The 19,357-nt window shown below is 54.6% G+C and overlaps 9 protein-coding genes across 9 annotated transcripts; 6 read left to right on the top strand and 3 right to left on the bottom strand.

The window, feature by feature from the left end:
- Window positions 1-234, top strand: PG998_002547 (uncharacterized protein; the record flags this gene model as incomplete). The annotated part of the gene is made up of 1 exon (XM_066869365.1): window positions 1-234. The coding sequence occupies one exon, from the start codon at window positions 1-3 to the stop codon at window positions 232-234; it is 234 nt and encodes a 77-aa protein (XP_066737780.1).
- Window positions 235-1,551: 1,317 nt separating this feature from the next.
- PG998_002548 (uncharacterized protein) lies at window positions 1,552-3,069 on the top strand (the record flags this gene model as incomplete). The annotated part of the gene is made up of 1 exon (XM_066869366.1): window positions 1,552-3,069. One exon carries the CDS (start codon window positions 1,552-1,554, stop codon window positions 3,067-3,069), a length of 1,518 nt encoding a protein of 505 aa, XP_066737781.1.
- A 574-nt stretch (window positions 3,070-3,643) lies between these two features.
- Window positions 3,644-4,388, bottom strand: PG998_002549 (multi protein-bridging factor 1; the record flags this gene model as incomplete). Its single annotated transcript, XM_066869367.1, has 2 exons — window positions 3,644-3,949; window positions 4,233-4,388. The coding sequence occupies 2 exons, from the start codon at window positions 4,386-4,388 to the stop codon at window positions 3,644-3,646; spliced, it is 462 nt and encodes a 153-aa protein (XP_066737782.1).
- Window positions 4,389-5,035: 647 nt separating this feature from the next.
- On the top strand, window positions 5,036-6,900 carry PG998_002550 (uncharacterized protein; the record flags this gene model as incomplete). The annotated part of the gene is made up of 2 exons (XM_066869368.1): window positions 5,036-5,539; window positions 5,593-6,900. The coding sequence occupies 2 exons, from the start codon at window positions 5,036-5,038 to the stop codon at window positions 6,898-6,900; spliced, it is 1,812 nt and encodes a 603-aa protein (XP_066737783.1).
- A 1,151-nt stretch (window positions 6,901-8,051) lies between these two features.
- PG998_002551 (DnaJ-related protein SCJ1) lies at window positions 8,052-9,384 on the bottom strand (the record flags this gene model as incomplete). The annotated part of the gene is made up of 2 exons (XM_066869369.1): window positions 8,052-9,135; window positions 9,218-9,384. 2 exons carry the CDS (start codon window positions 9,382-9,384, stop codon window positions 8,052-8,054), a joined length of 1,251 nt encoding a protein of 416 aa, XP_066737784.1.
- A 701-nt stretch (window positions 9,385-10,085) lies between these two features.
- Window positions 10,086-13,101, top strand: PG998_002552 (helicase associated domain-containing protein; the record flags this gene model as incomplete). The annotated part of the gene is given in 2 exon segments (XM_066869370.1): window positions 10,086-10,860; window positions 10,871-13,101. 2 exon segments carry the CDS (start codon window positions 10,086-10,088, stop codon window positions 13,099-13,101), a joined length of 3,006 nt encoding a protein of 1,001 aa, XP_066737785.1.
- Window positions 13,102-13,586: 485 nt separating this feature from the next.
- On the top strand, window positions 13,587-14,398 carry PG998_002553 (uncharacterized protein; the record flags this gene model as incomplete). The annotated part of the gene is made up of 2 exons (XM_066869371.1): window positions 13,587-13,742; window positions 13,787-14,398. The coding sequence occupies 2 exons, from the start codon at window positions 13,587-13,589 to the stop codon at window positions 14,396-14,398; spliced, it is 768 nt and encodes a 255-aa protein (XP_066737786.1).
- A 379-nt stretch (window positions 14,399-14,777) lies between these two features.
- PG998_002554 (uncharacterized protein) lies at window positions 14,778-15,256 on the bottom strand (the record flags this gene model as incomplete). Its single annotated transcript, XM_066869372.1, has 3 exons — window positions 14,778-14,858; window positions 14,929-14,998; window positions 15,030-15,256. The coding sequence occupies 3 exons, from the start codon at window positions 15,254-15,256 to the stop codon at window positions 14,778-14,780; spliced, it is 378 nt and encodes a 125-aa protein (XP_066737787.1).
- A 2,432-nt stretch (window positions 15,257-17,688) lies between these two features.
- Window positions 17,689-19,053, top strand: PG998_002555 (Cys/Met metabolism PLP-dependent enzyme; the record flags this gene model as incomplete). Its single annotated transcript, XM_066869373.1, has 2 exons — window positions 17,689-17,955; window positions 18,013-19,053. 2 exons carry the CDS (start codon window positions 17,689-17,691, stop codon window positions 19,051-19,053), a joined length of 1,308 nt encoding a protein of 435 aa, XP_066737788.1.
- Window positions 19,054-19,357: the final 304 nt, after the last annotated feature.

Consider the following 19,357-nt stretch of genomic DNA (forward strand, 5'->3'; position numbering starts at 1 on the left):
ATGCCTAGCCAAATCGCAGCGCCAGTTCCCGTCACGCCCCAGCGCAAGTCTATACGCTTGGTCACGTCAGATGAGCTGTTCGCCAGCTTGAATGCTACGTTGGCCTCGAGTGACAACAAGCCTGCAACACCCGTCCGCACGATCAAGGAGCGAGACTGGGACGTCCCTGCACCTCCCCCTCCCAGCCCTGTCAGCTTCCATACAGACCACTGGCGACACTCGATCCGCCATTGATCGATTGCGCGGTCCTCTTTTTACGGAGTCCCACTCGAGTCGCTTGGAGGCTTCATCACTTCATCAGCATTGTCAGCATGCCTTTGTATTGGTAGCGAGTTTCGCTCAAGGTCTTTTCTTTTTTTTTTTTTTCTCTTCAGGCGTTTTATGGTGCGCAATAACACATATTTTGGAGGGGCCAGGATTTTCGGTCTACACACACAAAGCTAGGCGTCGGTGTTCTTGTCATGGACGATAAGAATGAAAAGGGATAATGGAAATGGTATTAATGGGGGTATCCACGGGCAGAACATAGCGTCTGGGGGCGGGTAGGCGCAAGTCCTTTACCCCATTATTTGACTGTATGATGATGATTATTGTACGAAAGCTGCCTTTGGAAGCAAGTGATATTAGCAAAAAGCCCAAGGGGCGTAATGTGATAACAACCTCTAGAAGTTTGCTCGTGGTTTTTGGTGACAGATCTTGTACATGATGCTATACAGGGGAGAGGTGGTTCTTCATTTTGGGTTGCTCGGCAGCAACAACTAGCCGTGGACCGTGTCGCTGAAACGACGATAGTGAGAGGGCCCGCATACGATGCTGTCCTGTTTCCTACTGACTACTGACATCAAACTACAGACAGACTTTTTCCTTCAACATTCACGACATACATTCCTTTTAATCCTCGGAAGCGTGGGGGAACACAGTCTTTTGAACCTCAGCACCCGGCAGACGAACGTCAAGGTACGTGCCATTGCATGAGAAGAAAACCCACTGCTCATATTGGCTGGTCTGGCGGACATATGTGCAAGCCCATCTACATACAGCAGTCCCGTTCTTTAATCCATTTTGCTGCAGGATCCTGCATAAAGGTCTAGGCGAAAAAGGAGCCTCAAAAAAACTCCCAATTTGGATGGGTCGAGCTGTCCACAAGTCTTGGCAACAGGCAAGTCGCGACTTTTGCACCAAATTACCGGGCCGGGCCTTGGTGGTTTGGCTGTCTGATTGGCTGATTGGCTTCGGGCCTCCCACTTTACGCGTCCCTGTCACGCCCACGGGCCCGCTTTACGCGTCTCCGGGTCTTGCATCGCGACTTATACACGCTCCTTATTCCTGCCGTGTTGCAACCCCACTCACTTGTTCAGCTCCTACTTTACTTTGATTGTTCCAGACCATTGTCATTGGCGCCTCTAAGCTTCCTTTTCTCCCATCATACCTTCTGTGTTGGATATCTTGACAAACTTCTTGTCTCGCAACTGTCTGTCTACTTCAGATCTATACACATACCACTTGCACCTTCTCGTACCGTACTGAGCTACACACTACACACATACCACAATGCCTGCCGATGTAAAGCGCCAACCGGCGTCCACCAGATCCAGGGCCACGCCTGCCTTGAAGTCGACCACTGCCAACATCAGCAACTTCACCCGCACCACCAAGAATGCCGGAAGCAACGACGTCAAGAAGAACATCACAGCCGCAGTCAAGCCTGCAGTCAAACTAGCGGCGCTCACACCCAACTCGCGTAAACGCAAAGTCGTCGCTCCCACGGACGATGACGATTCTTCAGCCGACGAGAGAACCCCAACCAAGAAGGTCTCGCTCACCCCAGCACCATTGAAGTCGGTGGAGACGCCGCAAAAGCGTGGACGCGGTCGTCCTACTAAGAAGGCACGCGCTACACCTGCTTCACCCAAATCTAGACCTACACCACTCAAGCGCGCCAGAAGCCCGAGCGTCTCCGATTCGGACACTGCTTCATCCATCAACACGGACAAGCTCTTCAAGAGACTTCGTCTAGAGTCTTCGCCTTTGCGCGCCTCGTCACCCCTCACTGCGGATACCTCTGCCACCGAGTCCGACTTTGAGCCATCATCTTCAGATCGCCGTCTCCCGAGCGAGATCCTCAGCTTAATCAACCTGTACAGCTCTTTTCTGAAGACTCTCACCTTCCACTTCGCGCACAATGGCACCAATGTCCCCGTCGATCTGCGCAGCTTGTGTCCCAACGTCGCCCGGGCATGGGGCAAGAAGGCGGTTACGGAAAACGACATTCGCATCTGTCTCGGTGTTCAGAACTTGACGACCAGCCTCTTGACACTCTCTGATTACGGACGCGGCAAAATCTGTCTAGAAGTTGATGCCAACAAACTTCCCGGCGGCCATTTGAACGAGAAGCTACTCAACCACGACTACCACAACAAGATGCAGCAGCTTTGGTGCCGCTTCTCCGCCAATGGGGACCGGGACACCGTCCGCTTCACCAACAGCCTGCCCAAGGCCCCAATCACCATCTGCGGCTCGGTCGCCAAGGCCGCGCCCGTCCTGGCCAAGGGACAAAAGCGACTCGAGGAGCTGAAGCAGGGGATCGCACTCAAGCGGCAGGAGAAGGAAGCCAAACCCGCCGTCGCCGCTGCGGCCGCCAACGCCCTCACCAATCCGGACGGGACCAAGATGAGCCTGCTGGACCGCATCCGCCACAAGCAGCTGGCCAAGGCGTCGCTGCCGGCCGACCTGTCGCCTGCGGAGCTGGCCCGCCGCGCCGCCCTGCACCGCGTTGCCGAGGTCACGTCGCTGCTCGGCATGTTGAGCCGCGCGAGCGCCGGCGGGGCCCAGGGCCGCATCTCCTTCCCTATGCCGGCCGTGCTCGAGAAGCTGAAAGACTCGTTCCGCATGGGCATCTCGCGCGAGGAGGGCGCCGTCTGCATCCGCATCCTGGCGCAGGAGGTCGCGCCCGAGTGGATCCGCGTCGTCACCATCGGGGAGCGCGAGAACGTTGTCATGGAGGCCAGCCGCCAGCTGAGCAAGGTCGAGGCAGAGAAGCGGGTGCAGACTATCATTGCGAAGCTGTAAAAAGGGGTAGCTTGCGGGCTGTACTGTACCATATGGGACGAAGTCGACAGGATGGGCGAGTGGATGGATGAAAGGAGAACTTGGAGGAAGAGATGTACTGATTGGGGGCTTGGAATTTACTGTTGGCTGTTTTTGAAAGCCGGTTCTTATTGTGGCATTCGCGAGGCGCCTGGATACCATGGGGACTACCCTCTGTTTGATTAGCATCGCGGACGACATTCCCAACACGATTGGACGAGTCATATGTTGAAGACCCGTATTTGAACATACATAATAATGATCACACACAATTCACTTAGTATTTGCACGCAATATGCCAGTGACGCCATGTCTATTTTCTCTGAAAGACTAGAACGTAGTAGACCCGGGAAGCACTTCACGTTCCCAAAATCTACATCATAACAAATGTAGCAGAAAAGCTACGCCAGAAGTCCTGAGGACCCATCATTCTGGTGGTCTCCGCTGCAGGACTGATTTTTTTGTCTTTGCCCTCCTCTATTGAGCTTGCGTGTTTCCTCTCGCACACTCTCTAGCAGCGCCTTTCATACATTTCCTATCTAATTAGGTGGCAGGCTTAAGCCTTCTTCTTGAACAGAGGCTCGCCGATGTTGGAGCCGCGGAGCTTGACCTTGAGGACGCGCTCCATGGCGCCCAAGACCTTCTGGTCCGGGGCGGCGGTGCCGCGCTCGAATTCGGCGACGATGGTCGGCGTGGTGTTGCAGCGCGTCGCGAGGTCCTTCTGGGTCATCTTGGGCTCCTGCGCCTGCCGCGCCTGGGAGATGACGGTGCCGACATCCTTGCCGATCGTCGTGGGCTTGATGATGTCGTCGCTGCGATCCACCTTGGTCAGGCGCTGGCCTTCAACACCGGGCTTGGTGGCCTGCATGATGATTGGAATAAATTAGCAAGGGAACTCTCTCTATGTATCGCCATACCACGGTTTCGACCAAGGCGAAAATCGGCCTAGGAGGGGTTTTGGGAAAGGCCTATGCGGCATAGGGCAGTCTGTGGTTGAGGGCGATGATCATTTGCAGACGTCGCTGACCCGACCATCGATGGATAGCCCACACCCCACATTTTGCCCCTCCTGCGGGCGTCATACACCACCATACGTGCGATGCAAGAGGCTGTCGTGGGCCGGGTTCTTGGATGTGCAAACTTACAGCATTGCCAGCACCGAACTTCTTCTCGGTGTTGATGGAGCCGCCAGCTCGTCGGGCAGCGTTCAGGGCGGCGTTGCCACGGACCACGGTCTCGCGCTGGCTGGCACCGGAGTTCGCCCTGCTACCAATCTTGGTGACTTGATCCCAGTCAGACATGTTGGCGGTGTGTGTATGGGTGTGTGTGTGTGAAGGTGGACAGGTGATTATCGCTGTTTGGGTCTTCGAGGGTCGATTTGTATCGGGGATTTGTTGTTGTCGCGTGATGAGGTTGGTGGTGATGATGGTATGTAAAAGTAGATGACAACTTTCTTTGGGCTGGACGGAAGTGGAAGTCGATGGAATTGGCGCCTTTATGACGGTGTGAAGTGGGCTGGGTCGCTGGCTGCTGGAAGGGGTCCAGGTCAGGTCCCAAGTGCATGTCCCTCTTTTTGCTTGGCTTGCCTTCGCCGGGCTGACTCAATCAATCCTCGAGTCTTTCGGCCTAAAAGCGACAAGTGAGGGTGCAAGGCTGCTTATTGCCGACGGGACTAATGTGAGGCTAAGCAACCACAGAGGGTGTGGCGTATTTCAATCAGTCAGATTGGAAACAGCCGATGCGACCAGAGGCGACACATGCATTCGCCGCGTTTAACGGAACGCCAGACCTGTTGAGCTTTCTTAATTCTGTTATTCGTGATTTCTACCTGCATGCGGCCATGGAATGATTTGATGACAACGTCTGGATCTACTTCTTCTTATTTGCTTGGTAGGGTAGTCAAGGACAGAGTCAAGAGTCTTGGCGGCGGATGGACATCCTGTCGGGTATGCCGTGGCATACCCTTTTTCTGAAATGCGTCGCCGCATCGGGCATATACATGGGATATGAGGGTCTGCAAGATTTCCTCCTTCTTTCAATACTTGCGCTTAAGAGGTATCGTGGAGCGATACTGGAGTTTCTGGCTCGTTACATCAGCCAAGCACTATTGCTCAAGCTGGGTGTGACCGTACTGGTTGCGTATCTGGTTATCCAAGGTGCAAGGGCTTTCCTTGGCATCAAGCAGCAACCCTCTGGATGGGACGGGCCAACCACGCCTCTGCTGATTCCATGCCGGACTACGCATTCTCGCTTCTTCCCAAAGAAGCATTCTTTTGCTAATTCGTACCTCATGATCGGGTTTCCTGTGGGCTGGGAAGGTGTCGCTGGCGGCATGATCTCAACAGGCTCCCAGAAAAGGGGCTGGTATCAAGTTGATGCAGCAGACTATCTCGAAAGGGGAAATGGCCATCTCGGTCTACGAGGGAAGCTAGACGTCTACTTGACCTCTCAAGTAAGAAAGAGCCCCATATACCTACCTACCAAAGGTCCTGGCTAACAAAGCAGGGTATCAAACCAGCAGACTATCCGTATGCCTATCTAGTCACCGCCGCCAAGTTCATGGGGTATCAGTTCAACCCTGTCTCTTTTTGGTATCTGTACTCGGCAGAGAAAGATCTGACGGCAATGGTCCTTGAAGTCAATAACACATTTGGCGAAAGACACATGTATTTCGTGACTGCCGATGATGCCTCCAACTCGTTGGAGGATGCCATTGCTGCATCAGAGGCCTCCAGTGAATATGACACTGGAAAGGGAGGTATTCCGCGGGCTAATCTCAAGCTGCAGCAGAGAGCCATCCCCAAAGATTTCCATGTCTCCCCTTTCAACTCGAGGAAGGGCGCTTACTCTCTGATCGCACATGACCCTTTTTGTCCGTTCCTGGAAGGGAGTGGGAAAGTCAACAACACCATCACCTTGAACTCGTCGAAAGAGCACGCCAAAATGGTGGCCCGGGTCTTCTCGGAAGGAGACCCGATAAATCCCACAGTAATGACTAGCTGGCAAAAGGTCAAGTTCCTGGCATCATGGTGGTGGGTTGGCTTTGTGACTTTCCCACGTATTGTGAAAGAAGCCGGCGTCCTCTTCTTTCAACGGAAGCTACATGTCTGGTATCGCCCAGAGCCTCGGAAGCAGAGTATGGCGCGCAAAGCAGATGAAACCGAGACCGGGCTTGAGGAGTTATTCAGAAAGTACTTGCGATACCTTGTACAGCAATGTCCCGCCCCTATGACTGTCCATTATGTTCCCAGCGGCATAGCAGATGCGGGTGCTGAAACAATTACCAACACCGACGACCCTGAAACTTCCGGAGGTCAACAACAGACCATGGAGTTCAAGGTCCTGACGCCCCTATTTTATACGAGATTCGTCTACTATGCCCACGATCTCGAGGCCCTATTCTGCGAACTGAACGATAACTGTACCATCTGGGTGTCCCGGCCCGACTTGCTCCCTAAGCTCCTGTTCAAGAAGCCGTCTCCGCCTTTGGACCTGCAGAACGTGTTCGAATATGGCCAATTCAAGCTGATCCAGCGCTTGCGGCAAAGACCCGAAAGGATCGAACAGCCAATGACCTCGGCGCAGACTCCCAGCCAGCCAGCCACTCATTCGAAACAAGATATTCGAGACTTCAGACCATCGGCCATGGATGGGTTTGTCATGTCTGCATTGGAGCCACGGGCAAGGCGGCAGTACCGTTCACTGGTGCTCAAGCGATTCGTCGCGGATAGACTAGCCCTCGGAGACGTGTCATTACTATGGTTGGAGCTATTGGTTTTGAAAGCATGCATGGCTTGGGTAGTGACTAGGTGAGAGGCATACTGCGCAAGTACGGATATTGCACGCCTCAATCGGTTTCATCGACATGAATACTTGCAAACAACAGCCCTACCTAGGAGCTTAAGTATCTCGAGCATCATCATCGAAACGGATGGTGGTTCACTCCTCAATTGTCTGTGTGGCAAGAAGATAGTCGGGCTCCTACACTTGACGTTTTCTTCTGCCCGGGTCAAACTGTATGCAACCACTGGTGCAAGCCTTATGAGTGACTTAGTATATAACAATAATGGATTTGGCAACATGGACTTCAGAGAAATTATCGACCTCCATTTCATTCTCGATGACCCCTGGTATTATGACTTGATATCGATATCGGCTTTGGTGGTTTGTTCTCCCGCGTCTAGACAAGCAAGTGTGCAAACATATAATAACGGCATATCACGACATGTCAATCTTTCAGCTGCGCCAGACTTTGAATGCCTACTTAACCATATCACACCTAAACTCCAATATCTATGAAGACACAGAAGCATTCCTTAACTACCAAAATAGACCCTTTTTCTCTTGACCGGGTCGGTACAGCTTAGCGGTAGTATTTTTATGTGTAGTACACCTAAAGGCAAGAGGGTTTAACTCTCTTTGCGGTCACTTCTTTAAGTCTGTCAGTGGTTCCTTTTTTTAATACCAACTATACTCCCGTCCAATGCTAAAACACCTTTCTCAACCTCATAGACGCCAACCTCCTCCCTTCTACGACAAAGGTTGGCTAAGAGTGGAAAGCCACAGTCTTGGCCAGGTGTTTTAGAATTGCATAACACTGGACCTCCTAAAATGAGAGTTATGTGATCTACATTTCTGGGCCCTCACCTACTAGCTTCTAGTACCTACTGTAGATAGATATAGATATAGATGTGCTGGGCACAGAGAGAAAGTATATACATAGGGGATGAAGGATCGTCAACCTTACGTACACTATTATATGACAGAGCGCGCCAAGCACCTACACAAACCATTGAATATGTGACTCGCGCTTTTGAGGCACTATGCTTACCCCCTAAAACGATTCTTGGGTGTAAAACATGTGCTCGTTGTTTTTGTCGCCAGAATAAACTAACAAGGTAGGATAATCGCTGGTATTTTCCATTATACAATATTTCTATCTCATAGCAGTAGTATGCTTTTGTCTAAAGTTCATCACGCTCATGTCCCTCATCGGGTATCGGCTTCTCGGGCCGGCCGCTGTCTTTGTGCAGGTCCACGCCGATCTTGCCTCGCCACTTCTCCCACGTGGCCCAGAAATCCTTCTCCATACCGCTCTCTAGTTGGTCGGGCAAGACCACCACGTATTCGACAAAGAGCTTGCCGAACTCGGTCTCATGGTAGACCGAATCTCCGTCCTCGTGCCAGAGCGGCATGCCCTCTCCCTCCACGGTGTCCACCTGCCCTGGTTGCACGACCTGGCCGCGCTTGCGCCCGAGCCGCACGATATGACCATCCAGATGCGTGACGTTTCGGGTCCAATCACCCATCCAAGCTTCCCGTAATGATAGTACTTCGCGCCAGAACAGATCGTTGCCTCGTCGCCGGAAGAAGACGCCATCCACATGTTCGGGGTTATCGAGTTCCAGGTCGGGTTCTTTCTCCGTCAGGGTGACCACGAGATCGCCGGCCACATAGTCGGGGCTGGCATCGGCCTCGTTTTCGTAGACAATCTTGGAGTCGCGGGCGGCACCGCGTTCGATTTTGATAGAGACGGTCGTGGGCTTGCGCAGGACGCGGTTGCCGCTGCAGACGGGGCACTTGTGCTTGATGGTCTTGCCGCGGCCGCCGCAGGCGTCGCACTGGGTCTGGATCTGCTGGAACATGCCGGGGGCGAGCTGATGCTTAATGATGCGGATGCCGTGGCCGCCGCAGTGGGGGCAGACATCTACGACGCCGTCCTGGGAGCCGCTGCCATCACACTCCTCGCAGATCTGCTGCTTGTCCCACTGGAACTCGGTGTCGCGGCCGTTGTAGAAATCACGCAGGGACACGCCGACCTTAACTTCGACGCTGTGCCCGCGCGGCTGGCCCCGCTGGTAATGGCCGCCGCCGCCGAAGAAGCGGCTGAACAGGTCGAAGGGGTCGTGGTGGTGGCCGCCGCCCTGCTGCCGCTGCTTCAGGCCCTCGTGGCCGTACTGGTCGTAGATCTTGCGCGACTCGGCATCGATGAGAGCCTCGTAGGCCTCAGATACCTCGACAAACTTGTCATGGGCGGTATCGTCATTACTAAGAAGAAACAAGCGCAAGGTCAGTTGGCGCGCACGGCCAAGACAGGATAAACGGGTTCGCTGCATGCATGTAGACTTACGGGTTCTTGTCGGGGTGGTACTTCTTGCTGAGTTGGCGATAGGCAGACTTGATCTGCTTGTCGTTGGCTTGTTTGTTAATGCCGAGAATCTTGTAGTAGTCCTCGGCGCAGAGAGCCAGCTGCACGAAGGCGAACAGGAGCAGCCAGGCTGCCCCATGCAATAACATGATGGTTGGCGGCACTGGGCCACGAGCTGTGGATGTAAGTAAGAAAGAAAGCAATAGCCGAGCTGTCGCAATACGAGTGCAGCAATAAAACCAAGTTGGAAGGTCGATTGCTTGGTGCCTCTTCCCTGGGGGCAGAAGTAGAAATGCAATGGGAAGAAGTTCTTTGTCTGTTTGAACGAGCGTGGTTATGGATTCGCTTTCAACAACAGCTGGAACGTTGACGAGTGCCACCGTGTTACTTCGATCCAAAGTACGTACAGAAGCTACAAGTGTTCATTCAATGGACCCCGGACTTGACAGCTACGCTACGAATTGGGAAATTTACTGATAAGATAACCTGGGTGGAAGGTGGTCCCTTGCGTGCTGCTCTTGGCATGCATCGGATGCAGCACCGGGACTTCCATAACAAAACGTTGTACCTTTTGGTGAGTCTACATCTCGTCGTGAGTATTGGCGATGCATTCTCTCCCGCATTTGTTCAACATAGAATGACTGTTTGATGCCTATATTCCTATATCCAGCCTGGTTCCCACGTCTTATAAAGTGGGCTGAGTTGAAGTGGACTAAGCTGCATCTTCGATAAGTCGGGGTCCACTGTTAATGCTTGCCCGTTGCTATTGCTGTTGCTGCCTCCAAACTGATAGGTATTGAGACGTCACAACCTTGACAACTACACAATCGACGCCTACCTCAGTATCAATATGAGCAAAAGATACGCGTTCGTCCCCATGGACGATGAAGAGGTAGGGCCTCAGAAGGTTGCTGCCAAGAAGAAAAGCAGACATCACCGTGATGACCGGGACAAACGGCGAGACCACGACCAAGAACGACACTCCCGTCCTTCAAGACACGACCGCAGCCGATCCCCGAGGAATTCCCGCACCAGCAAATCCAAGAGCATACGGCGGCGCGATAATGATGCAGACGCGGATGATCGTTGGGGTGACGAAGAGCCTGCGTCTGACGACGGAGCCGCGGGCGAAGAACCCGAGTTCCAGGAGTCTGCATCGAAGCGAGTCAAGATAAGCCACGATGATCGCGATGATGACGACGCCGACCTCTCCGACACTGCTCGCGATCGAAAAGAGGCAGAAGAATTCGCAAAGCGTCTCAAGGCCAAAGATGACGGCAAATCAAAGGTTGTCGAGGACAGGACATCCAAAGCCATGGAAGAACGCCGTCGCATCGCAGAGGATGCCGCAGCCAGGCAAGCCGCCATGCCTGATCTTCGTGAGCGTTCGCGCCAGGATTACTTGAAGAAGCGCGAGGCAGAGCGACTTGCGCTTTTGCGCAAGCAGGTCGCGGACGAGCAGGCCGAGCTGCGGAGTGGCGCACGACTTTCCGACAAAGAGAGAGCCGAGTTTGCGAAGAACCTGGAAGTTCTCAGCCTGGCAGAGCAGAGGTTGAAGATCGACGACCACCGCGATGGCTATTACATGCCCGAGGACTACATCACGGAGAAGGGCAAGATCGACCGTAAAAAAAGAGGAGGCCCTCTACAAGCGCTATGTCGACAAGGACGAGTACGGCCAGGAGAAGTTTGTGACCGAGCACGAGGAATGGGAGCGGGAACAAACCCAGAAGGCCAAGTCGCAGATCAACCGCGCCGAGAGGCAATACGAAGGCGATTACTCGCTCGTTATGGACGAAGAGCAGTATATCAACTGGAGCCTGGATTCAACTATGGCCGGGGAGGGCAAGCAGTTGACCAAGGAACAACAGTTCCTAGATGCTCAGATCGATGCAGCAGAGAAGAAGGCGCTTTCTATCCAGGAGACCCGGAAAAGCCTGCCCATAGCTGCTTACCGTGATGAGTTTATCGCCGCCATCAACGAGTATCAGATTCTTGTCATTGTTGGTGAGACGGGAAGTGGAAAGACGACACAATTGCCGCAATACTTACACGAGGCTGGTTTCACTAAAGATGGCAAGAAGGTGGGCTGCACACAGCCACGTCGTGTGGCAGCCATGAGTGTTGCTGCCCGTGTCGCCGAAGAGATGGGTTCCAAAGTTGGTAACGAGGTCGGGTACTCGATCCGTTTTGAGGACAACACAAGCGACAAGACTATTCTGAAGTACATGACGGATGGTATGTTACTTCGTGAGTTCATGACAGAGCCGGATTTGGCAGGCTATTCCGCACTGATGATCGACGAGGCCCACGAGCGTACCGTACACACGGACATTCTCCTGGCATTGGTGAAGGATCTCTCACGAGAGCGACCAGATCTCAAGCTCCTCATCTCCTCGGCCACCATGAACGCAGAGAAATTCGCTAAATACTTTGATGATGCTCCCATTTTCAACATTCCCGGAAGACGATACCCGGTAGATATCTACTACACCCCGGCGCCCGAGGCGAATTACCTGGCTGCGGCTATTACGACTGTTTTCCAAATCCACACCACCCAGGGCAAAGGTGACATCCTTGTGTTCCTCACTGGCCAGGACGAGATCGATGCGGCCGAACAAGAACTGACAGAAACGGCCCGGAAACTTGGTAATCGCGTCAAAGAACTCGTCGTGTGTCCCATCTATGCAAACCTTCCTTCCGAACTGCAGGCTAAAATCTTTGAACCTACCCCTGATGGCGCGCGCAAAGTGGTCTTGGCCACCAATATCGCTGAGACCAGTTTGACCATTGATGGCATTGTGTATGTGATCGATCCCGGTTACGTGAAGGAGAACGTATTCAACCCGACTACAGGCATGTCTAACCTAGTTGTCGTGCCGTGCTCGCGAGCTTCGGCGAACCAGCGCAGTGGTCGCGCCGGCCGTGTTGGTCCAGGCAAGTGTTTCCGCCTCTACACCAAATACGCATACATGAACGAAATGGACGAGTCAACCACTCCTGAAATCCAACGGACAAACCTGAACAGCATTGTGCTACTCTTGAAATCCCTTGGCATCAATCAGCTATTGGAGTTTGAGTTCATGGATCCGCCACCAACAGAATCTTTGATCGGGGCCTTGAATCAGCTATTCGCCCTTCAAGCGCTCAACCACAAGGGTGAGCTCACGAAAGTTGGGCGCCAGATGGCAGAGTTTCCTACGGAACCAATGTTGGCAAAGGCTGTCTTAGCCGCCGACAAATTCGGTTGTGTGGAAGAGGTATTGTCTGTTGTGGCGATGCTAAGCGAGGCCTCGGCACTGTTTTTCAGGCCCAAGGACAAGAAAATCCACGCCGACAGCGCCCGGAATCGGTTTACTGTCAAGGAAGGCGGCGACCATCTTACCCTGCTCAACATTTGGAACCAATGGGTCGACAGTGACTTCTCGCCCATCTGGTCTCGCGAGAACTTCTTGCAGCAGCGGTCACTAACCCGAGCCCGTGACGTTCGTGACCAGTTGTCGAAGCTCTGTGAGCGAGTCGAAGTTGCTCCCTCAACTTGCGGTGCCGCCAATATTGATCCCATCAAGAAGGCGCTCACGGCTGGCTTCTTCCCCAACGCGGCACGATTGCAGCGAAGCGGGGATGCTTATCGGACCGTCAAAAACAACACGACCGTTTTCATCCATCCCAGCTCCGTCCTCATGGGGTCGGATCCACCCGAGAAAATGGTCATTTATTTCGAATTGGTCCAGACCACCAAGGAATACATGCGATCATGTCTGCCCATCAAGCCACAATGGTTGAACGAAGTGGCGCCTCACTTCCACAAGAAGAAGGACGTCGAGGAGTTGGAACAACGCAAGATGCCCAAGCAACGGCAATGAAGCATAGTAGTGTAGTGTCGAGGAGGATTTTCTATAGAGACTGAAATTGTCCTATACCGAGCTTTCGTCTTGAGACCAGCTGACTGTCGCGAGATTACTACTTCCTAATCAAGACTTATCCGGAACCCCATCGCGAAATTCTGCACGAGATATGCTGTTGCCTAGTTTCCACGCCGCACCCTTGCGGTGCAGACTAGTACATGTTTGGCTAACTGACCGCTTCAAAGACGGGATTAAGTCCCGTTCACGGACAACACATCATGGGTTGGGTTTGTGGGGATTACTGGATTGAGGTTAAAGAAGCAATACAAATCGACCGCTCACGCCATTGACGTCCGAGATCGATTCTTATTAATAACCTGTGCCCGTCCTCTTCCTCTGGTTCATGCGGCAGCTCATCGTTTGTGACTTACACCACCGATAACTCGAGACAACACTATATAAACCTCGGAAGCTTTTCCCTATCTACATTCAGCCAACACACAATGAGAACCACAACCCTGGCTTCGACCGCCCTCGCGGCGCGTTCCATCCTCGCCTTGCAGCCCGTCGCCCGCGCCTCGGGCAGCGGCGACAACAGCGGCTACATCCAGAAGGTGTGCAACCCGCCGGCGCCCAAGGGCGGCTTCGCCTCGGGCCAGGTGCCCCCTGCATCTCCATCGACAGCATCGCGCTCGCATGCCAGCCCAACGGCACGTCCCCGCTGGCGCTCGAGGCCCACGCCCAGTGCATGTGCGGCGGCTCCTACTTCGCCGACTACCTGGGCTGCCAGAAGTGCCTGCTGCTGCACGGCGCCCGCTCCGAGCGCGACGACGCCTACTGGGGCTCGGTCCTGGCCGTCGCCTCGACCGCCCTCTGCTCGGGCACCCCGACCGCGGCCTTCCCCAAGATCTTCGAGTCGGCCGGCGCCGCCGTCGTCGGGCCCACGACCGGCGGCACGGCGTCGAGCGACGCCAAGAGCGGCGAGACGGCCGTCAGCCTCTACTACACGGCCAAGGGCGCCCAGGGGCCCGGGCCCATCACGGGGAGCGCGACGGGCGCTACGGCTACGGGCGCGGCGAAGCCCAAGGAGACGGGCGGCTCGGGATCCACGACGGCGGCGGGAGGAGCGGCCAAGACGACAGCAAGTGGTGGCGGATCGGGTGCGGCCAACACGGAAGGCGGCGACTCGACCTCGACGACCACCACCGGCCCCTCCACTACGTCCTCGGGTAACGGGGCGGCACCCACCGGCGTGGCGGGTGCTAAGGGTCTGCTGATGGCGATGGCGGGCGGTGCGCTGGTGGCTGCTATGTAATACAGAGATGATGGTGATGGTCGCACTTGGTGCATAATTATTTTCATGAGACATATGAGACGAGGATAGCGATATGATATACTTACGCGTCCATTAATGAAGCTAGTCCAACGAGGTTATAAGAGAGTACCATGCCATGCAGTACAAGCACCGTTACCATGTCACTCACTATAGAACCTGGTCGTTGCTTTCAAAGTTGGTTGACTTTCGTGGTATTTTATTCTCTCGTAAGCGAGCTAACTGCGTTTTTCGCAGTCCTCCCACCTTTTGCCAACTCCTTCACCCATCAACGCCGCTTCTTGGGAGGAAGCATGTTCGAACCTCCAGTAACCCTCTAATTCCATAGGTATATATCAAACGAGAAATTGTTGGTTTTGGTTTACTCGGGCATGTGCTGGAAGGGCTTCTCCAGGTGCTCCTGGCAGAAAGGCAGCTTGGAGACGGACCAGATCTCGGTGTCCTAAATAGTTGCAAGTATTAGCCATTGCTGCGGGCAGGAGGCTCGTGAAGGAAGAGGAATAACAACTTACGGGCTTGAGCTTCTTCTTGTCCTCGACGCTGAGGGTGCCGCCCTTGAGGGCGATGATCGGGGGGCGCGGCCTCGGGGTCGTGGGCGATGGGGCTGCCGCACTCGGGGCAGAAGACGCGGTGGACGGCCTGGCCGGAGCTGCCCTTGCCGGCGAAGGACTTGGTGGTGCCCTCGATCTTGAGCTTGTCCTTGGGCACGACGACGACGAGCGAGTAGGTGCTGCCGGACTGGCGCTGGCAGTCGTCGCAGTGGTCGTAGCCCACGATCAGGGGCTCGGCGTCGACCGTGTACTTGACGGCGCCGCAGAGGCAGTGTCCGGAGAGACCCATGGTGTGTGGTTTGTTTGGTTTTGTTTGGGGGTGACAGATGGGATGAGGGAGTGGGTGGTTGTGAGATGTAACAAGACCAAAGAGATGAGTTGTGACGAGGATATTGGGATATTATATATAGCCAGTCGTACGTTCGAAGGAGGAGAAGGCGAAGAAGAAGAAGAAGAGGGCTGCTGCACGTTTATCTTGCGCTCGGGATGTAGCATCTGCATCTGCCACTTAAACAGCAGCTATCCAGCTGTCGTAGGTGGCAGGTGGGGGAGAGAAGGGCCTCGCTCGCCCTGTTATGACATCTGTTCGGCCCCAAACATGCATATCAGCCCCCGGTTTCTGCCCGGTAAGTGGATGGCGGCAACTCAATGAAACGCTATATTTGGAGTATTTGGAATTTGGCCTGGCCCAGCCCGGCCCGTTTCTTTCTCTTTCCTTCTTGTCTTGGATCCTTGGGGGCCCAAGACAGAACAGCGTGGCATGCAGCAGTCGCAGAATGGAAATGGAGCTGTCGGCATCTCTACCACTAGACGCATGCCTTCGGCGGCTGAGATCACGCCTCCCTGCTCCCCCCTCGTCGAGCAGTGCGAGGTCCCTCAATGACGATGGTGGGGGCGCTGATAGCGGGGTAGCAGTGGTTGGCAGTGGCTACTAATAGCAGTGACGCCAATAATAGCCCCGAACAAGCTACGTAAGACGGCAGCTTTGAAACAACTTGACAGCTCAAGCTTCCCTCTCTTCTGGTTCCATGGGCCGGGTCCCTCGTCCCATCAGCATTCTAACCGATTGCTAGCAGGTCTATCCGGCAGGTTTGCCGGGCTTCAATTGGAGGGGCTCTTCGATCAGGGTCTTCTTGCCAAGGAGTCCTGGGGGATCTTTGGCTTATCCATCCTGATGCGACTGCAGGAATTATTTGTCATTGAATCCTACATACATGATATTCGTAAGCCCGGTCTCCCGCCTGCCCAGCCGACTGGCCAACCGACTGGCCAGCCGAACCGTTCGAAGGTTCGATCTCTGTCTCTAGGACGCTTTGAGTTTAGCACATCCGAACAAGTGGTGGGTAGCGCTGCGAAACATGCAGGTGCATGCGGATTGCCTAACCTCATCCTGCCCATGCTGTGGGAGGGAGGAGCCGGACTCCGTATACTCCATTCTGCGTCACCGTGGGCTGCATGCAGAGTATTTGGAATTGCGGTGCCCGCGGCACTCGTCAGCTTACCTACATGAAGGCTGGCAATCCTGCTGGGTCGTCGAATATGATATGTTGAGGAGGGTTGGCATATCAACTCGGGAAAAGAGTCGGTGAGCCATCGCAGAGGTAGAGTGCGCCAACTTCAACCCCAAATCATAGCATAATGAATGCTTGGCAAGAATATCTCCTCGCTAGGCTCGTCTAACTACTCAATTTTCGACTGTCCAAGACCCGGGAGCTCGAGAGCCACATGTTATAGTGCCTTTTACACATCGCAAGAGCTCCGCGAAGCGTGAACCCTCGGCTTCTTGGCAATGAGTCTGCGACGAGAATAGAATGCAGCATTTATCGCGTCTTGTGCGATGGTACTACCTTCAGTGGCACAAGAAAGCTTCATCCTGGCCGTCCCGGCCGGCTCATATGATCATGGAATCATACTGCGACAAAACCCAACAAGCACCCCCTTTTGGGTTGTTTTGAGACAGCAAGCGTGGTTCCGACAGCAAGTGCAGTCATATCGTCGTCGTTAAACGTTGACTCGCTCGCCAGTCTCACCCATCCCATTTCTCATGGAAACCAAGGGAGCGAGCTATAGTTGCGCTTCAGATCGCGTCCGTATTCTTCGCCCGGCCCTTGGCTTTCGCCTTGTGCTCATGGGGCTTCTTCCAAATGCGAACCACGAACTGGCTGTCTAGATGACCTCGTACTGTACTCCAGTAACGACCTTCTGGACTGGTACTAATGAGTGCGCCGCATAACAGATCAATGGTTGAAGAGATGCTTGACTTACACTGATCCTTTTACCATTTCACGACGATTAAGGCTTGCTTATACGTGAGTTTCGGCGATAATGTCATACACATATTGGATCACGTCACGGGGTCCGCAAACCCGATAACGGAGCCGAATGCCAAGATCGGGCCAAAACTTGAGGGGCTGCCGTCCAACTTAACCATTCAACAACGGCGTGAGGGCTGCGAGCTTTCCACAGCCTACCTTGACACGTAAGGATATTTGATAGCAGATAGAAGATCCGATCCTTCAGCGGGCCTAAGGATACTGCTAGCTATCATAGGGAAGTGGGGCCGGAAGGAAGCCGGTGAACTATGTGAAATCGGCTACGCCTTGTAGGAGACAAGCAAAGACATATATTTTGAACCATCTTGAGCAGAGAGGCCACAAAGATTATTCACTTGAGATACCGCCGGGGCCAAGTTCGGACATAAGACCAAATACAACAGCCATCATGACAGGAGATGCAAAGCTCTGTTCTGCTGCTGAGCCTGAGCTGGTCCAAGGCATGGCTCACCAGAACCCCTCAGAGGAGACTGACCAGGGCAAAGAGACCACGAGACTGGCCACGAGGTTGCAGCACCTGTCCCTATCGGCGCAGACCATCCACGCCGATGATTTTCTGAACTCGCACCAGGCCGTCGCACCGCCTATGCATGTGTCGACTACTTTCCGCTACAGCGATAACCCAGAAGAGCTCTCCCCGTGGCACAATCCCAATGTACGCACATGATAAAGATATGCCGAACGCCAATCAGTGCTAACACCAGTTCCATAGCCTGCCAATGTCCACGACTCGCACGTGTACTCGCGCGAGAGCGCCCCTAACTCGGCTCGCATGGAGGCCATCTTGACTTCGATCCTGCGGGGGCCGGCGCTGACGTACTCGTCTGGGCTCGCGGCCTTTCACGCCATGCTGGTGTACCTGAACCCGAAACGCATCGCCATCGGGGGCGGTTACCACGGCTGCCACGGCGTCATTGCGCTCCTCGCCAAGCTCACCGGGCTCAAGCAGGTGGACCTGGACTGCGACGACTCGGAGCTGGGGCCGGGAGACGTGCTGCACGTCGAGACGCCGCTCAACCCCTTCGGCACGTCGCGCAACCTGGCCTTCTACGCCGAGAAGGCCCGCCGCGTCGGCGCCTACCTGACAGTCGACGCCACCTTCGCCCCGCCGCCGCTGCAGGACCCCTTCGCCTTCGGCGCCGACCTCGTCATGCACTCGGGCACCAAGTACTTCGGCGGCCACAGCGACATGCTCTGCGGCGTAGTCGCCGTGGCGCCGCGGCACGCCGCCAAGATGTCGCAGCCGCTCAAGGAGGAGCGCCTGGTGCTCGGCTCCAACCTCGGCAACTTCGAGGGCTGGCTCGGGATCCGCAGCCTGCGCACGCTCGAGGTGCGCGTCCAGAAGCAGGCGCGCGACGCCGAGCGGCTGGTGGCGTGGCTCGCGGCCGAGGCCGGCAAGAAGGAAAGCGTCGTCAGCAAGGTCGTGGCCGAGGTCACGCACTCGAGTCTGCAGACCGAGGATCTCGAGGGCGGCGACGCCAGCTGGCTGCGCAGGCAGATGCCCAACGGGTTCAACCCGGTCTTCGCCTTCCTCACCCACGACGAGGTCCAGGCCAAGACCCTGCCCAGCAAGCTGCAGCTGTTTCACCACGCCACCAGCCTCGGCGGCGTCGAGAGCTTGATCGAGTGGCGGCACATGTCGGACTCGATGTGCAGCACGCGGCTGCTGCGCGTCAGTGTCGGGCTCGAGGGGTGGGAGGACTTGAAGGCCGATCTGGAGCAGGCGTTTGAGGAACTGGCCAAGGGCAAATAGAGATGAGATGAGCGATGACTTCAAGTGTAGAAGAACATATTTCCCAGTGTAGTAACATAACAACCGGCTGGCTCACAAAAGATTGCACACTGGAGCAAGGGGTTATGTCTCATTTTCCCACACAGGCTGTGAACAGTGCAACCTATGCACTTATTGCTGGGAAACGCTAGACGGAGTGGACATTATGTTTAATGCGAATGGTATAAAGGTATGCACATGTCTAGAATTCCCAGGCCACAGGATGCCGATATCCTATTACTACAACATTGTTGTTAAATGTGAAAAACTCCCATATCTATGATTT

Source organism: Apiospora kogelbergensis (genome assembly GCF_038363985.1).
Source record: "Apiospora kogelbergensis strain CBS 113332 chromosome Unknown utg000001l_segment0_segment0, whole genome shotgun sequence".
Classification (NCBI taxonomy): domain Eukaryota; kingdom Fungi; phylum Ascomycota; class Sordariomycetes; order Amphisphaeriales; family Apiosporaceae; genus Apiospora; species Apiospora kogelbergensis.